Source organism: Rhyacophila brunnea, unplaced genomic scaffold (assembly GCF_057557595.1).
Source record: "Rhyacophila brunnea isolate RB1 unplaced genomic scaffold, BYU_Rbru_1.0 scaffold_2, whole genome shotgun sequence".
Classification (NCBI taxonomy): domain Eukaryota; kingdom Metazoa; phylum Arthropoda; class Insecta; order Trichoptera; family Rhyacophilidae; genus Rhyacophila; species Rhyacophila brunnea.
The window spans coordinates 40,487,355-40,507,295 of NW_028232859.1; the positions used below are offsets into that span (position 1 = coordinate 40,487,355).

At 33.8% G+C, this 19,941-nt stretch overlaps 2 protein-coding genes and 1 long non-coding RNA gene across 3 annotated transcripts; 1 reads left to right on the top strand and 2 right to left on the bottom strand.

Annotated features, from left to right (window-relative positions):
* Nucleotides 1-1,709: 1,709 nt before the first annotated feature.
* On the top strand, nt 1,710-11,847 carry ari-2 (E3 ubiquitin-protein ligase ari-2). The gene is made up of 8 exons (XM_085947456.1): nt 1,710-2,124; nt 3,627-3,876; nt 5,278-5,453; nt 7,395-7,577; nt 7,822-8,007; nt 8,112-8,228; nt 8,325-8,477; nt 11,171-11,847. Exons 1-8 carry the CDS (start codon nt 1,900-1,902, stop codon nt 11,309-11,311), a joined length of 1,431 nt encoding a protein of 476 aa, XP_085803582.1. The 5' UTR covers nt 1,710-1,899; the 3' UTR covers nt 11,312-11,847.
* Nucleotides 11,848-13,872: 2,025 nt separating this feature from the next.
* PIG-T (phosphatidylinositol glycan anchor biosynthesis class T) lies at nt 13,873-16,678 on the bottom strand. The gene is made up of 3 exons (XM_085947454.1): nt 16,457-16,678; nt 15,078-16,370; nt 13,873-14,213 (listed from the first exon to the last, which is right to left on the bottom strand). Exons 1-3 carry the CDS (start codon nt 16,623-16,625, stop codon nt 13,927-13,929), a joined length of 1,749 nt encoding a protein of 582 aa, XP_085803580.1. The 5' UTR covers nt 16,626-16,678; the 3' UTR covers nt 13,873-13,926.
* A 76-nt stretch (nt 16,679-16,754) lies between these two features.
* LOC147072317 (uncharacterized) lies at nt 16,755-18,761 on the bottom strand. The gene is made up of 3 exons (XR_015070647.1): nt 18,546-18,761; nt 18,084-18,309; nt 16,755-17,779 (listed from the first exon to the last, which is right to left on the bottom strand). It is a non-coding gene; the product is annotated as an uncharacterized LOC147072317 (long non-coding RNA).
* Between the last annotated feature and the right edge of the window lie 1,180 nt (nt 18,762-19,941).

Consider the following 19,941-nt stretch of genomic DNA (forward strand, 5'->3'; position numbering starts at 1 on the left):
TCTTTCGAACACTGCGTAAGTTTTTATTTCAACTCACTCGTCTGAATATGCATTGCTTTAGTTTTAAATTAAAATTAGTGTAAAAATAAAACATCAAATAATTTCAGTGACAAGTTTATAAAAAACAGAAAATGATTATTAAATTTATTATAGCATGATGGTTTAGACTAGGCGACTAGGGAATCCAATCCCGAGCCAAAATTTTGATCCCGGGATTGGCATTTTTTTCCATAGTTAATATAAAAATTTTACATATACAAATAACATTGATAAAATCGGTCAAAAATAAATCTAGTATAATTTATACTATTTAAGACATTTATTATTAATATTGTGTACGTTCGATCTTGGAAATACATAAGTTTAATGGAATAAATAATATCGTAATATAAATAATAATGAGAATTTAATATGAGATTACTGTTTCTGATAGTAAAGACTAAATGAATGGGTTAGCGAGATTTAAAATAGTAAAGCAAATCATGGTGTATACTGTATGGCCTTTCCCAGTGGCGGTTCGACGACTTTCTAGGTGGTGGGGTTTAGCCAATAATTTATTAAATATACATACTTTCTCATATTATACATTATCTACCACGCTACTTATAATAATATGATTTTACTAATGCATTCACATCGTTTGTATAACGAGATTTTTGTACCGCAGCAACGGGATGGGACCGAGTGACCCCACCCCACCCCGGTCAGCGAAAAATAAACGCCATTGCTTTCTTAATTTGTACATAGGTGTCACCGTGAAATACGGCGTATTTAATTTAATTAATTATTATAATACAGCGTAATCATTATTATGTTATTATATAGTTTACTATCATCGCTTTTTTTATTTGTATAATAATAATAAATATCTCTATAAAATTGCGATGGGTTTAGATGGATAAAATAAATTACTTAAATAATTCATTTAATCGTAGGTATATTACGGCAATGATAAAAATATCGGACGTGTATTTTTGACATGTTAACGATGTGGGGATGGTCCCTACGAACCCTTAAGGTAGAGCCGCCCCTGGCCTTTCCGCTTCATAAATCTAATTAGTCAGCCAAATATGAAACTGCCGTATAACGTATGAGATCATGGTAGAATTAATAATTACTTTGTTAAAAGTGCGAAACATTGTTTTTTTCCAATCTTACTATTTTTTATTAATTTATGTGAAAAAATAAAATGAATCTGCAACTTACACATGCGTAATAAATCAAACTTCATTCAAACTCAATTTATTTCTAATGTAGTTATTTATTATTAAAAGTATTTTTCTGTTATCGTTTCGTTTTTATTTAATTTTTCATAAAAAATCGATCCCGAAAGTTTCGGGATTATGTTTACCAATCCCGGGATTCATATGTATCGAAAATAGCTCGGGATCCCGGGATTGTAATCCCTAGTTTAGACTGTTTAGAGGAATAATAATATTATTATAGATCAGATATTAGAGATCGTCGGTAATGAGGCCTAATGAGAATGACATTTCTCATTATTATTTCATCCGTAGGTATAGCTTTATTTTCATATTTATTTTACATTATAATAACAATTCATTTCAACCAATTAATATTTTTTGTATTAATAAAATATTTTTATACTATGTATCCCTTATAAGTAAGTAACCTTGCTTCTGTTGAACATTTGATAGCCATACTGCGCCCAACTAAATTCGGACATTTGTAGCAACAGTAGCAACACTGAGTCGCAGGCTGATAGCGATTGCAATGGAGTGAATGTTTTTAATTTTGTTTTTTTTTTATAATTGTTATGGAGACAAATGTCTTGTAAATATGTGTTTTATCTTGGTTGCATGGACGGATATTGACAAGATGAGTCTCTTCCTTTAGAAATTATAACTTCAATTGTGATTTATACAAACGAAAACTACAATGTCTGGCGACTCCGATATGGACTACTCAGATAATGAGTGCGACGATTATGATTATTACAACGTTGGTCAGGAGGATTGCGATGTCGAAACGGTAGATCCAAGTCGGTCTGATCCAGAGTATTTTCCTTACACGTGCCTGACCGTGGAGGAAGTCGAAAAAATGCTGAACGAATCTATAGAATTGTTGAGTAACAGCGTTCATGTCACGCCTTCCCTTGCCAAGGTTTGTTTATTTCGTTTAATTTTCATGATTAGCAAAACTTTAATGACAAGAGTTATTTCGATCACTTTGTAAATATTTATACTAAATGCTCTAACGTTTCTCATAATAAGAAACCATAATTTGATACGTCAGCCTCATTATCTTCAATGGGTACTTACTTAGTGGATATTATCTGCTGACATGAATAGGTAAATGAATATCTGCTCATTCGGAGCATACTGCTTAATAAAAATTACCAAATTAAATAATTATGTAGTACTTAAGTACATATTATGTATCTTTGGTTAATAAATTCAGAAAATATGTAATTTCACATTTTTCAGTAGGAATCTGTCTTGATAAGTCAGATATTATATTGTCTATAGATAGTATATTAATGTAAAATAATTGTATGTAGGTACACAATCATTGTGGCATTATTTTTATAGTCTACAGTTCATTGATTTAACAATTAAGATATTAACTCTTTTACTCCCAGCTGATTTAGCCTAGCATATGCGAAAACTCCCAAGCGTTTTTTGACAAAAAATCGTCGATTTAGTTTTTTTTAAATAACTAATTCTACACATGTTTTAAAAATTTGAAACTTTTTTTGTGTGTTCTCAATGGTGTATAAAGCAATAATAAGTAATAATATTGATAGTTTACATCAATAAAACAAAAGAAAAAAATAATGTATCAATATTTATTTAGAAATGAACGGATAAAACTATGTTTGAACAACAAAACAAGTGTGACAACATTTTTTTTATTTATAATTGATTTATCAAATTTTATAATATAATCTATCCTTATGTAGTAACAGAAAAAAAAATAAACAAATTATTATTTATCTATGAAATAGAATTTTTATAAAGTAATCAAAAAAAATCGTATAGTGTCCAAGGTATTCAAGAATATTATTCAATTCACGAAATCGCAAGAGAATTCGATACAGTATCGACGACTAACTGATATGGAATGAAGTAATTTCAAAAAATAAGTCTCAAAGCACTAAATCATTTATAATAATATTTATATTCATGTATTTTTTCACCATCTTACCAAAAGTACAGTGGCATCCATTGTTAGTTCAAAAATTACAAACTTCATTTTGTAATGTGATATATGAATCATAAAACAACTAAAAGAAATATCAGAATTTAAAATGTGTCATAAAAATAATGTTTTATTATTTTTATGACCCTCTTTGGTCTCAAGTTCGACAGCAGAGCAATTATGACTTGTGAGTTAATAGGGTGTGACATAATTATAAATAAAGCCGACACTAAAATAAATGTTACTCACACTCAACACACAGTGAATATAATGATTCGTCTACACGAGACGAAATATGACGGGAAAAAATTAGGAATAAATCGTAAATTTGGTTCCAAACTTTCGGCCGATGGATCGGCCCAGATGGAGTTTTCGCATAGGTATGGTGGGCCGAAATATCGGCCCCGTGGGAGTAAAAGGGTTAAATATAAGTATTAATTACCAAAAAAATATGTTTTCTGAAGATAATGCTGCACGCTTACAATTGGAATGCTCAAGATCTCATACAGAAATACAAGGAAAATGCCTCGGAAGTATTGGTGTTCTGTCGAGTGAAGCCGACGGGTGTCCCTGCCAACCGAATGGTGGGCGCGAGCGAGGCGTGTGCTGTCTGCGCGACCGTTCCTGCTTTGGCACGGCGAAGCGCACTCGCATGCGGACATTCTTTTTGCAACGATTGCTGGGTCATGCACTTCGATGTACAACTAACTCAAGGTAATTATGACAACGTGGTAATAGCGTATTGACTTTCTCACAAGTCATCACGCAAGGAAATACAAGACGGCAGATCTCAGAAACTGTGTCAATATTTAAGATGTTGACGAATTAATCTAGGTCGAGAAACATATTGCAATTTTGTCCGCAACATTGGATGGAAGATGATACCACAAATAGACAAAACAATCATAATTATGTGGTTGATAAAATCTTTTTTTTTATCAGAGTTTCATTAATATAGGAAGGATAGGAAAGTCTTCTTTGTCCATGTTCACTTCTTAAGTAGAGCATATGGAAACCATGTGGCGCCCCCAAGAATCCCTGTCCTGCCTGTCTGCCCAGGTTGCGCCAGCACCCCGTAGCTATGCCATATACATACTGTTTATAGTATTTAGCAGCCCACCAGGATGCCGCAATTTAATTCACTCGAAGTAAAGGCAGTCTAGGTTGACACTTTTTTGAGGCATCTGTAGCAAATGGTTGAAAAAGATCCTAGGTGGCTCTTTCACCTTTGATATTGTAACAAGAAGCCGCATGGTCGATTTTCTTATTTCCTCGTTACTTTTATACCACCCCACATCCAATATCTGCTGCAAGAATCTGTTTTCGAAGCTGAGCACATGGTTATTTTGAATTTTCATAGAGTGCCATGCCTTAAATTAATTATATAAAAAAAACAGCACTGTCCACGCTTTGGACAGGCTGCAATTGGTTTTAACCGAGTAAAGGCATGAGTGTCCGATGTTTCTCAATGAGCTAAATGATACTCTTCCGTGGTTTTCACCTTGTATTCAAAGTTGTCAACACTTGATTTTCTGTCAGTGGATATCTGAATCAGGACAACTTATATTGCACATAATGCTAGGATTGTTTAGCAAGGTGGCTCGTGAGGGGGAGACTTTGGGAGTGTTGCTGACCATCGGTGGGCGCATGCAGCCTGTCGATGTCGAATGCACCTGATAACAGTAGTCGAATAGGACAGCATTATCGGTGTACTTCATGACGTACAGCTTCGCTCTTAGGGGTGTAGCTATACCAGTCAGGCAGTATTTACTAATCCTGTCCTCTTCGCCATTACCATAACATATACATATGTGTACAGTTGATATTTGGTCACGACAGTATTATTACTCACCATATCCTATCTATGTGAATAGTAGATGACCTAGGTATTTACATATTTAACCTTATTATCTTTTGTTTACACAAAGTCATAGATTTTTAAACATTCAACAGTATTTGCATTTTCTATAATCATTTTGTTTTTCCTATCATCAATAAATGTGTTTTCAATAATAATATTTTAGGTACTTAAGATTTTCCGAATACATTTGACTAACCGACTAGTAATATATGTAATATGATGGTGATGTGGATGCTGACTGATACATTTTCCAGGTGTTTCTACGGGCATCGGATGCATGGCACCGAGTTGTGATGTCCGTGCCCCTGAGGATTTCTTCTTGGCTTTGGTTCACAAACCTTCGTTGCGCGATCGGTACCAGCAGTTTTGCTTCCAGGACTATGTTAAGAGTCACCCTCAATTGAGATACTGCCCGGGACCCAACTGTCAGGTCCGTAATCAAATTTTTTCAACACTTAATAATTTCTTTTATTTTGTTAACTGTCAATTCATGGTGGAACTGCATTGTATTGTTGTTTTTATTTAATAACGCAATTTTTTTTTTTTTTTTATAGTACTTATTCCACTTTAATTAATATATTAGGACCGGTTTCGTCCGCCTCAGTGGGACATTTTCAACTCCATGAAAATGTCCCACTGAGGCGGACGAAACCGGTCCTAATATATTAATTAAAGTGGAATAAGTACTATAAAAAAAATTGCGTTTTATTAAATAAAAACAACACTTAATACTTTATTTACTATATTCGTTTGGCTCAATTTTCTAAGATGAAAGAAAAGTCCGTTTGTGACATCTGTTGATTGAATCTTTAGTCAAATATTTAATAATACAGTTCACTACACAGAATAAAATGATGTATTTGTATTTCCATGATAAAAAACACTAATTAAAATTATGTGTCACATAAGGTTATTTACCTTTTTTTTTATCGGCGTTCATTTTAACATCTGTTAAAATATTTACAAACCTTGAAAGCGATTTTAGATACAGGATAATTAATACAGGGAGTAGTTTTATTACAAATTATCATTTGTATTATTAAGTTTCGGAACAAAAATTCGTAATGCGAAATTACACTTGTTGCTAGAAATGCGAAAAGTACAGCATTTGTCAATAATTTTTAGATATTTTTTGGGTTATCATATGAAAATAGATTACGCTATCAGCTATACAATACCAACCTTTAGGAGGTAATTGGTTTTTTTATTTAGCACTAAACTTAAAATTCTACCAGAAAAATAAACGAAAGTTTTTATTGATTGAATTTTGAACCTCCCTATCTCGCTTTAAATAATTCTTTTTTCTGTTTTGTCTTTTAAATCATATTAAAGTATCCTTTTTTATTTATGTATTTTATGATTTAATTTAAACAAATACTTTTTGAGTTATTAATATTTGATTGTTGGAAGTCAATTTTGTATTATATATATATATATATGTTACGCCGAATGTGTGAAATTGACTATTACATGAAATGGACAAAATTTTGCCTAATTCATGTAATAGTCAAGCCCGTTGCCTTATTCATGAATTAGGTAAAGAGTGCGTGAATTCGCCAGGGTATGGAATTCTTAAACTATCAACATGGCAGTAGAAAGAAAAAGTAAATTTAATACGGATGGTTTTATTAGTTATAATTGGACATAATATAATATTATTATTATTAGGTTAGGTTAGGTTTTGTAATTCTGAATTCAACTAAATGTCCATTTTGAGGTTTGCTAACAACTGTCAAAAAACTATCAAATCAACCATCGCAAACAAACAATCGACCCTTGCACGATTGATACCCAAACACGAATCAAATCGCGAAAATACCTTTTAATGAAATTCTTCCGTTATCATATTATAGTTCGAGATTTTTTTTTGGGCATAGTAAATGGATATGAACGTCATTGTAGTTATTGATTGGTATATTTTTATATAATCAATATATCACATTTGGTTAGTTTGATTAGTTGCAAAAAACACGACCGGAGCGCGACCATCTATTTTGACCAATGCATGAGCATTTGTTTATTTGGTTTAGTTGCAAAAAAAATCCTGCCGAATTCACGCACTCGGCAGATATTTTACCTAATTCATGAATACGGCAACGGGCTTGCAGTTTTCATGATTTAGGCAAAATTTTTCCCATTTCATGTAATAGTCAATTTCGCACATTCGGCGTAACATATACAAAAATAAAGTCGGTAGCCAATGGGTTAAGTATTGTAATACAAAAAGTTCATAAGACTCAATTTCTCATTTATAGTCTTCGACATCAAATTTTCAGATTGGTTGCCTGATTAGATGGATCTTATACAGGTATAATAGTTTCACTGCAAATAATGTAAATGGATTAGATAAAAAATGATTGTGTTGTCACAGGTGGTCGTGGAAGGCAAGGGAGCCGGTGGAGGGCGCGTGATCTGTGGCGGTTGCGGCACGCAGTGGTGCTTCAAATGCGGAGCTCCGCCCCACGCCCCCGCTGATTGCTGTCTCATCAAACGTTGGCTCACCAAATGTGCTGACGACTCGGAGACAGCTAACTATATTAGCGCACATACCAAAGTAAGTATTGAAGTCTTTATACCCAATACAGCAAAATCACTGGTAGAGCAAAACAGGCTATGTAATGAAAAAGCTTAACATTTGCACTTTAAAAGTAAAAAAAACATCTCTACAGGGTTAGAACCATCGACCTTTCGATCTGTAGTCGAATGCTCTACATCTGAGCTATATGCTGAGGCTCAGGTTGGCGAAACTGCCTCATGTTTTAGTTTATGTGTTATTTATAATAATGTTTGGTTTCCAGGACTGCCCCGCTTGTCAAATCTGCATTGAAAAGAATGGTGGCTGCAACCATATGCAGTGTTATGCGTGCCGTCACGATTTCTGCTGGATGTGCCTTGGGGAATGGCGCAATCACGGCTCCGAATACTATGAATGTTCCCGATACCGCGAAAATCCCAATGTCGCCCATGACTCCCACCATGCGCAGGTGACCTATAGACATTTTCACTTCTTCAAAAGTAAACAATCAAGAGTGTACCACATAATAGTATCCTTATGAATACATGTATAAATAATGGTTTCTGTTTACAGGCTCGCGAAGCATTGAAAAAGTATCTCCACTACTACGGCAGATGGGACAATCATGCCAAGTCACTGAGGCTTGAACAGCAGACCTTGCAGGATCTTAGGAGTCGGATAAATCAAAAGGTATAATTTTCCCTTGCATGCACGATCAAGTTTTACAATCCAAACATATTTATTTTTCGTAATAATGTACTATATTTGCAATCTGTCTATGTGTAGGTTCTGAGTGGATCCGGAACATGGATAGATTGGCAGCCTCTTTTTGATGGCGCTTCTCTGTTGGCGAGGTGCCGTTATACTCTGCAATACACTTATCCGTTTGCGTACTTCATGGATCCCGGCCCAAGAAAAGATCTCTTTGAATACCAGCAGGTTTGACCATCTCAAGGACTAATAATTTTTATACGTATAGTAATTTAATCATCAGGCTATAAACATTTGATCGTGAGAATTTCTCTTCTTGTGAACCCCACATCTAAACTATTCATTTTTATCTATTACTAGCTGAAGTACCCGGCTTCGCACAGGGTCACGTCGCGGTTATATTTTTCTTAGATATTTGAAAAATAATAAGAGTTAATTATTTTTTTAATATTAAAATATCTGTGTAATACAATATGGCAATATGAAAATAATTCTAATAGGAGTAAAGATCAAACATAAGAACACTAAATTAAAATCGAATCCAAAATATGAAAACGTTTTTAATGTTATTAATATGTAGTAAAAAAAAATCAAAATTGGATGGAACAAATAAACAACAAACTTTGTATTTTATATAATAATAATTTAGAAACCTTTGCAAGTGTGCGCACAACAACTGACAAAAGTTTCATCGCAATCGGATGAATGGTATAGGAACGCATACGAATATTAGAAGAAGATGATTTTCTAAATCAGAAATCTTCGTGGGCATGCGCATGACAACTCACCAAAGTTTCATTGCAATCGGATTAATGGTATAGGAACACATACGAATAGAAGAAGAAGAAGATGGTTGTACTAATTCAAACACCTTTGCGGGCGTGCGCACAACAACTGGTCAAAATTTCATCACAATCGGATGAATGGCATAAGAACGCATACAAATAGAAGAAGATAAAGATGATTGTACTAATTCAGAAACCTTTGTGGGCAAGGGCACAACACTTGATCAAAATGTCATTGCAATCGGATGAATGGTATAGGAACGCATAAGAATAGAAGTAGAAGATGATTTTCTAATTCAGAAATCTTCGTGGGCATGCGCACAACAACTCACCAAAGTTTCATTGCAATCTGATGAATGGTGTAGGTACGCATTCGAATAGAAGAAGAAGATGATGGTTTTACTAATTCAGAAACCTTCGCAGGCGTGCGCACGACAACTCACCAAAGTTTCATTGCAATCGGATGAATGGTATAGGAATGCATACGAATAGAATAAGATAGTTGTACTAATTCAGAAACCTTCGCGGGCTTGCGCACAATAACTGGTCAAATTTTCATCGCAATTGGATGAATGGTATAAGAACGCATACGAATAGAAGAAGATAGAATGAAGAAGAGGAAGAAGATGATGATTTTTCTAATTCAGAAACCTCATGGATGTGCATACAACCACTTACCAAAATTTCATTGCAATCGGATGAATGGTATAGGAACCAAGGAAGAAGAAGAAGATAGTTGTACTAATTCAAAAACCATTGCGGGTGTTACCACAATAACTGACGAAGGTTTCATCGCAATTGGATAAATGGTATAGGGACCATACGAATAAAAGAAGATAGAATGAAGAAGAAGAAGAAGAAGAAGATGGTTGTACTAATTCAGAAACCTTCGCGGGTGTTGGCACAATTATTGATGAAAATTTTATTGCAATCGGATGAATGGAATAGGAACGCTTACGAATAGAAGAATATAGAATAGAAGAAAAAGAAGAAGAAAAAGATGGCTGTACTAATTCAAAAACCATTGCGGGTGTTACCACAACAACTGACGAAAGTTTTATTGCAATCGGATGAATGGTATAGGGACCATACGAATAAAAGAAGATAAAATGAAGAAGAAGAAGAAGAAGATGGTTGTACTATTTCAGAAACCTTTGCGGGTGTTAACACAACAATTGACGAAGGTTTTATTGCAATCGGATGAATGGTATAGGGACCATACGAATAAAAGAAGATAAAATGAAGAAGAAGAAGAAGAAGAAGATAGTTGTACTATTTCAGAAACCTTTGCGGGTGTTAACACAACAACTGACGAAGGTTTCATCGCAATCGGATGAATGGTATAGGAACCATACGAATAAAAGAAGATAGAATGAAGAAGAAGAAGAAGATGATAATTTTTCTAATTCAAAAACCTTTATGGATGTGCATACAACCACTTACCAAAATTTCATTGCAATCGGATGAATGGTATAGGAACCATACGAATAAAAAAAAATAGAATGAAGAAGAAGAAGAAGATTAGGATTTTTCTAATTCAGAAACCTTCATGGGTGTGCATACAACCACTTACCAAAATTTCATTGCATTCGGATGAATGGTATAGGAATGCATACGGGACAGACACACAGACAGACAGACATACAGACAGACATTTATTTTTATATATATTAGTATAGCCTATACTCTTCCCGCAAGTGCAAGCAATAAGTTTACAAAGTTTTATCGCAATCGGATGAACGGTATGGCTGCGCATTAAATACGAACAAACAAACACACAAATATTAATTTTTATATATTAGATGTACTTTGGATTGTATAGTAATAAATCACTCCATAGAAAACACTTTTCAGCATTATGTCGGGTCAGACTTGACTTCAATTGTATTCTCAATGATTGTCTTGTGTCACCAAACATCGCAAAACATATTATTTTATTTATGTCATTAATTATTGGCGTTACATCAATATGACTTTTTATACAGTATGCTAAATTGTTAAAACAAAAAGACCTAGTAGAAAAACAAAACTGTAAGGACCAGAAAGGGTTAAGGATGTGACACCAAATTTTTCTTATCAAACATGCTGCAGTCATGAATATGTAACATTGCAAAACTAATTTTTGATGAATTGCAGGCTCAATTGGAAGCGGAAATCGAGAATTTATCTTGGAAGATCGAACGTGCCGAGACTACCGACAAGGGGGATTTACAGAATCAAATGGACATTGCTGAAAAAAGAAGAACAACTTTGCTCAAAGACTTTATAGAACTTTAAATACGAGTAGTGTTATTTAAATATTTTTTCAAAATACATGTGTTAAATAGCTTACGAAATAGATATTATTGCATATATTTCTCAGGTAATATTTAACTACTATTTTTAAATTCGGTTATTTCGTAATAATTCGGCCGATATGAGTGAACTTAGTGTGATGTTTGTGCTGTTTCGTACTGATTACTTTAATTACATGAATGTGAGGCGTAATTATATTTAATTAACCAACTCTTCCAAGGGAAAGAATTTTTTTCCGCACATGACTGTCGTAGTCTCAGTGCTTAATTGGAATATTATTTTGTTAGCCCTACAATTAATTTTGTGATGTAATAATAATGTTCATTATCTGTTTGCCAGTATATTATGCTTTAGAATTATATTATCGGCTGTAAGAAATATCCTATATTTTCCACAGTGAATTGATATTCACAGTTGCCATTCCATCTTACTTAAAATGTGAACGCAATACATACATAAATCCTCCCCATTTGAAGTATTTAATTTTCTAATATCCAAAATAAATACATATTAATTTATTTGAGAATTTTCTTATTGAACTTAAAGACACCTAAAATATTTCATCCTGTGCAAAAAACTATTGCAATATTATTTGTGCCCACACATATTTATTCTATTATGGTTTATAGAATTAATTTCAAGGAAAATATATTATACCTACCTATTTAATACACATTCATAATTTTTAGACTGATATAATTTATGTCGCAAATTGAATGTTGTTACTTTTGAGTATTTCACATCCTGTACAGTTATTGTATTATAAATAAATATACAAATGATATCCTGCTTTTTTAATTGAAACAAAATATCTAATAGATCTTCTCGTCCACAATTAACCCTTTTCTATTTTAGGCAGTCATCTTGGATATGTACTACCTTTTCCTGAGTACCTCAATATTTCAGGCTTATTGTGAGTAGTCCTGGGGATTTAAATGCAAATAGTTAGTGATACACCCCTGTTACAGGCGGGCTTCTCCCGGTGTAAAATAATCATTTAGTAATCATAAGTCGAAACGTAACCCTGACCTCTAGAAACGGCTTCATAAAACATCTAATCTGATTCCTTGCTCAACTACGTAATTTTTTATTCATAAGTAAAGGCCTTCGTCCGGTGTGTGAAAATCATATACTGGGCGGAGGTGTAATTAAGATAAATTTAATTTGACTTAAAAAAGTATAAATGATGATGGATGAGAGAGATAATTTTAAGACTAAATATAAGTATTCATATATAATAAATTTTGCCGCGCTTGCCGGCAACGTTCAAATTTCCACGCGTCTGCGCCGGGGTGGTCCTCGTGATTCGTCAAATCAAAAGCATCACGCGATAAAATTTGGCCAAACACGAGAGTCCTTTTTGCTGGACGGCGTGGGTACGCGAAATTTGAAAAAGAGAAAGAAAGTAGTGAGCGTCTGGTTTTCAAATCGTACGGACCTGACGACTACAACTGTAAAAATCCCAAATATAATTTGTAAAACTAAAAATTAAGAAAATATAAGAAGACCACGTTACGAGCACGAAAGGCCGTGTTTTATTTACACTCCAATCGTTTAACTCTTTTTTTTGTGAATCCGGGGTTCGATGGACACCTAAGCTAGCCGCTGGAACCCCGGGTATCTCAAATGGCGCCCAACGTGGGGCGCCATTGAGATATCCGGGGTTCCAGCGGCTAGCTCTGGGGTCCATCGAACCCCGGATTCACAAAAAAAGATATTTTAAATTGAGGAGAAATTAAATGAAACCACGTCTGTCTCGTGCGTAACTTGGTATTATCGTATATTTTACATTTTCTTTACACGTTTATATATTCTGTTTTAACAATAAGTTTCGCAGGTCCGTACATGTTGGAAAAGGGACGCTTACTAACTTTTTCTCTTTTTCAAATTTCGCGTACCCACGCCGTCCAGCAAAAAGGACTCTCGTGACTGGCCAAATTTTATCGCGTGATGCTTTTGATTTGACGAATCACGAGGACCACCCCGGCGCAGGCGCGTGGAAATTTGAATGTTGCCGGCAAGCGCGGCAAAATTTATTATATATGAATACTTATAGTTAGTCTTAAAATTATCTCTCTCATCCATCATCATTTATACTTTTTTAAGTCAAATTAAATTTATCTTAATTACACCTCCGCCCAGTATATGATTTTCACACACCGGACGAAGGCCTTTGCTTATGAATAAAAAATTACGTAGTTGAGCAAGGAATCAGATTAGATGTTTTATGAAGCCGTTTCTAGAGGTCAGGGTTACGTTTCGACTTATGACTACTAAATGATTATTTTACACCGGGAGAAGCCCGCCTGTAACAGGGGTGTATCATTAGGGTATGCAATTCCACTTGATATGCTTATACTGAAATCACAGAATTCACGATTGGATTCCATATGATTTTCATCTGGAATATAATAGTGTATTTTTGTGAACTTGAAGGATAGATATTTTATAGGAGATAGATACTTAAAGAAAATGGCTAGTTCCCAACTGTCTGGGATTGCAATCCCTAGACGATATGTGTACTCGTAATAAAAAGACGTTTTTGTGACTCCTTTTGTATTTACAAATTAAGTTAGGTGTATAAAAATTCACTAAAATTATTTAGTCTCTTCCTCAGATGGTTTTTCGGACGCCTCAGTTATTGGCTCGGTTTCAGTTTTAGGTGATTTTCTTCTGAATTTGTTCTTTATCATCCGAATTATATTGCCCTTGTGATCACTGGAATCCAATTTTAGCTGTAAGGACTTGGTAGTTATATTATGCAATGGACCAAAGGCCAAGGCAACCACAGTACAAGCCAAACAGATGACATTGTATGGCATACTGAAGTCTGGGGTCGGCAGTGTAATGATCATACTCTCCGTATGCAACTGCACAATGTATCCTGAAAAATCATCAATTTTATAATTTACTAAAAAGTTCATTATGATTACATATAATAGAAAAACATAATATCCAAGTGCGAGTAGGTACATAAAAAATTTGGATCGAAAAGTCAAATTCAATCAATTAAACTTGACAATCTTGTGTAAAGGTCGAAAAATTAAGAATTTGAGGTATCTTTGGGACTAAGTCTGAATAATCTGTTTGGATTAGGCAGGGTTTTATTAAATTTTAAAAACTAACAAACACTATCTACACATTGTAGTATTAGTTTGAATAGTTGGATGAAAACAAATACGTTTGCTATGCACTATTTATGTCAGATCTTAGCAGCCTACCTCCACCTTTCGCCACTGGTATGTTATTATGTATAATAATATGATGGTTTAATATATTATTACATACATAATATCTCGAGATAGGCCAGTAATGAAACAGTTTTACCATGCTAAAGGTCTGGTTCAGATTTTTGGATATATTATACATTTTAAACACTGACAGAAACAAAACGAACAATGCATACTAGGTGGCAACTCTCATTACTGACCATCCAATTTCTCAATCTCTATTCATTCTCCTAACTAAAACACTTGCCATGTACTTTCAAGTTCGAAATGATATAGACATAGATTACAGAATCTAGTTAAGTGTACATCTTTGTTAAAGAATTGATCATGATACTTAAACCTTTTTTACTCTTTTATCAAAAAGTTTATGAAAATTATCGTGGATTCAGTTGGGTATCACTGATCTAACCCCACAACTAGTTAATATTCCCTAAATACCTTTACCAATCTGTTCTGTGACCCTTACCCTCTTTTGTTTTAACAAACTAGATATTTAACAATGACATTAAAATACACACCTGATCGTGACTCGTTGACGGACGACGCAATTGTGCCAGAATATGAAATGGAGCTGATAAAATTCTTGGCCACCGGTAAGAGTGCAGTGATGACAGCCGAACCAACATAAAATCCATGATTGGCATCAGGGGGGTACTCTTGCCATTTCAAAAAGACATAATCAAACTCTATGGACACTTTAGTTATACTCTTTGGTGGTAATCGGACAGTAAACTCTAAATAGTAAGGTTTACTTTTTCCTCTTCCAGGAATGTAATGTTTTGATATTGGAACCAAGACTCGTCCATTACTTACTATTTTCAGAGTTTGTAAATAAACCGGAAGGAACCATGGTATATTTTCCAGAAAAACAATATCAATAGGTTGCCAATGATTGTTATAAACATTTGTTATTATGCTTCCTCTTTCCTGGCCATATCCTGCAATGAACCTGCTGACATGAAGGGGTGGCGGTAAGAGTACTGACAGTTTACTTGGAGTCGAATGAATCGCAGCGACATTAAACATAGATGACCTCCCTTGAGTCATATTATATACTGCTAGGCTGATCTTCGAGCCTCCTCTCGTGGACGTTTCAATTCTATCATAAGACGGTGACAAAACAAACGGTTTTGTTTCATTGGAGGTGACATCTACATATAAAAGACTGCTCTTTGCTAATGGACATGGACCTGGTATACCTTGCCCAAAAAGTTTTTGAACTGACCAATCACGGCTCCCGACAATTTCTGAATCGTAAACCAAAGACATTGTTTGCCGGAGCTCGTACATTTTTGATTTACATTTTTCATCAGCACAGATTGATCGAAAATGAATACCAAGAGAATGATAGTTTGTATTATGAAGTCTACCAGAGTTTAAAAGTGTCGCGAGACCACGTTTGGAGTCACAAGGTAACAACTTTTTCCAAGGAGTTAAATTCTCCGTGCAGACGATTTCTCTAGGCAATGTAGCATACCTAATGAAAGAACTATTCGTATGGCGATTTTTAGATATCCCAGATGGTCTGAAACTTAATTTCGGGCTTAAAGAATTTGAGTTATCAATAAAATTTAGAGATGCACAAAAGAGACCGGATAAGGTCTCAGATAATTCTTTCCACTGTGAATCCACATCCAAAGACTTGTCAGAAAACCATGTGTATAGTTCCGCACCCGGCGGAGCGTCAACAATTGGATACCCCCAATTAATGTGTCGCCACAATCCTTCAGTCAGACTTAAATGCAACTCTTCGATCTGATATCGAGAGATAATTTCACCGAGGGAACGTGGGAACAAATGGCAATGTTGAACTGAAACAAATTAATTATTTTAATTAGAATTTGAAGATATACTTATCGATTATAAAGAATCAAGGAAATTTTGATAGAAGTCTCACATAATTCATCTGATGACCAAGTTGTGGTAAATTGAAAGAATGTATAAACATAATTATTTGGAAACTGCTTAATAAGTAACTCTTCAGAAAAATTATCTGTAGGGCTACCGAAAACTACAGAAAAATAGTATATTATGAATAAAAGTAACCGTTGACAATAAAAATACATGATGCCGGTGGTTTTGGGCGAAGTGTCAAACTGTCAAATGTAAATTATTGTCTATGGTATCAAGTGACAGATTACAGTGCTGCCAGTTTAACCTCTTGAGACCCGAGATAGAACCAGTCATGAGAAAAAATATTTGTGCATTTTACTGTTCCATAAATATTATTAAGATCACAAAAAAAAATTAAAATATTTTTTTTACTATATATTAACTAAAATCCACTACGTGCACGTGTGTGCATCTCAGGTCACAATAGAGTACAATATTGGATACAGTACAAACAATGAAATGAAACAAAAACAATGTGATATCCATATAATGATACAATTTTATTAGAAAAATAATACAATAATCATAATAATATAATGGTGATTGGAAAATTATATTTATTTAGATTAAAAATATAGTACATTAACGGTCAAAACCCTAAAATACTACACATTAATAAGCGCACTTCAGGGAATAGGTTTAGGGACAACCATTCTTTGCTGTAGAAGTAGATCTGTGTTTACTCAGTGTGTTATTGAAGCTAATGGTGAAGAGTTTCTTGGATGACCTTGTATCGATGATGATACTGATGGCTAAGTGACTTTCATACCAAATCGTAGGGTTTGCAAGTCTGATTTTCCATGACTATGAAGTATTCCAATCACAGTGAATATTTTCTTTCCTATAAGTTTGCATGTACAATGAGCAAACAATTTCATGTCCATGTCCAACAAGTCCATGTCCACAGTGGTCAAAGATCCTCACAGTTTACATGCTTGATGTCCTGTGAAGGCAAACACACCACTGTGAAGATTAATGCGGCTCATCGACTTGTAATCAGTATTTTACAACAGCTGACTGAGTGATGCATATCGTTCTTCGTCTTCTTTGAATCATAACACGTATTGGCCTGAAATAACGAATCGGTGAGGTTGAAGCTGGTAAAAAAGTCATATGTGTAGACGTACAAGGGGAGTTGTTGGGAAGCCAACGTAACATCACAGCGTTGCATTGAGATTGTATCGTATCTTCATCAGATAGGTAGGATTCACTTCCCCACATGGAGAATAATTTATAGAGCAATTGGAGTCCAGCACCCAATAAACCATATATGGCCATGAACTGAACTCTTCAGCTCAGCATCATTCGTCTTATTAGGCTCAGCGTACTGAAACAATAGAAAATACAATACTATGAATTAATCGATACATTTATTCCTATTTATTAAGTATTCAACACCAGGAATATAAATACTAATGGCCAATAGTATTAATCACTAGGTATATTAAGTATATTAATTATTCTGTCCATCGAATCCTCAATATGGAGATCACAAAGCCCTTTCATCACAAACTGTATCAATTTAATTGGTACTTAATTGATTTTTTAGCAGTGCATGCACTTGCCTAATAAAATGATAAGTTTGATATTTATGACTAAATGATAAAGTAATATAATATGAGCATTGATACCTTATGGTTTCATAAGCCAGGATAGGATCCTGGATTGTGATTTTGAAGGATGTATCTCAGCCTCTAGCAGTGAGTAAAGTTCACTGGTTCTCCAGAATAAAGTCATCATCTGGGCCCAGGAGATGAATGTGAACATCATTACTGTCGTCAGGGTTATATCCTCCACCAACTTCGACATCATTATCATTCAAAATATCACCAATATGCTGGCTATTCAAGGATTCGTCTAAATGTAAACAAAAAACATAACCTCAATAAATCAGATATACTAATGTCAAAATATATCACTCTAGACCTGAGTTACTCATGTGTGTACCGAATTTTGAAACTATGATATAATATTTTACAAAAGTGTAAAGATAATTTAAAGTATACGGAATATTACTATGATTCATTGTGAAACTAAATACATCATTGGTTTTTAATATAAATAAATATTAATATTTAATTAAAAGCACTTACTTGTCAGAGTTGACTTTTTAGCCGCCATTTTTGTCTTGTGCAAATATCCATAACTTCAAAGTCAAAATAACAATTTATTTTAAAACTACATAGGCTAGTGTTTTGCTCTAGTGGTAGAAAAATATACTATCTATACCACTGTAGTCAAATGCGGTTCAAGTATCCATTCAAATCATTACTAAAAAATATTTAAATAACGTCCACATATGTGTACCTCAGGACGCAAGAGGTTAAGAATACCGACTATGATAAGAGTCGTATAGTTCCTTATAATAATACGATAAGTCCACTTTGATAAAATGTTGGCAAACTAAATATTTTCATTTAAAACTACTTCTTATGAAAACCTATGATTGAATTTATATTATGGTGGTGTGTTGTTTTTATACAAATATTCACAATAAAATTAATCATTTTCATAGCAGTAAAGGAGAAATTGACAAAACAGTGATGGATTTATCGGCATTTGGAACTAACTGTCAAATTTATCGTATTTAGGAACCCAGTAGGTGTGACTTATCGGTCTTTGTTTCTAAAAGCTAACGATAAGTGGTTGACAAGTATAGGGTTAATAAAAAACAATTATTATTTCAATAAATACAAAAATAATTTGTTAGAATGATTTCATTCATTGGTGATCTGAGAATTTTCGTCAGTAAAATAAAAATCGTATTTTTTTTTAATTTATTTATTATCATAAAACCTAATACATTAGAACGAATCGAACATAAGTTTTGTCTTCTCTTCATCTAATAGACAAATGATTAGTAAAATAAAATCAAAAAAATATAACATGGTTAGGTAACTTAAAAAGATTTTTTAGGTAAGTGATAGTAGAAAAAGATACACAAATGTAATTACCGTCTTCGCTCCTAAGCAGAGCATATGAACCTCCACAGAGTGAAGGTTATATTAAGAGACCCTTTTTTTCGAGTAATGGTTGTTAGCCATTCGCCCAACCCATTAGGCCCTTGCACTGGATCAAGCATACATTGAAAAAACAACATGCACTTTTACACAATGTACCTATTATGTATAATTTTGACACTTTTTTACTATCAAGAATGTAATCACAATATTTTTTTTAAATAAATGATTCCGAGTAATTTTTAACAGAAAAAATGTTATAAAAAAATCTTATTAAAAAACTATTATTTGAAACGAGGGAAGTTTACCTTCACACAGATTTTATTTTGTGCAGGTAGAACAATTACAAAAAAGTACGGAAATAACTAAAATAAAAACAATTGTTTAATTCGAGAGAAATTCTCAAACACCCAGTATTTGCCAACATTTAATGCAAAATAGTCTTATTTTAAATACCTTTCCCGATGATCCACGTTCTTTTTCCATAATTCCTAATCGATGAATCGTTTCCTTGATGTATTTCCTTCCA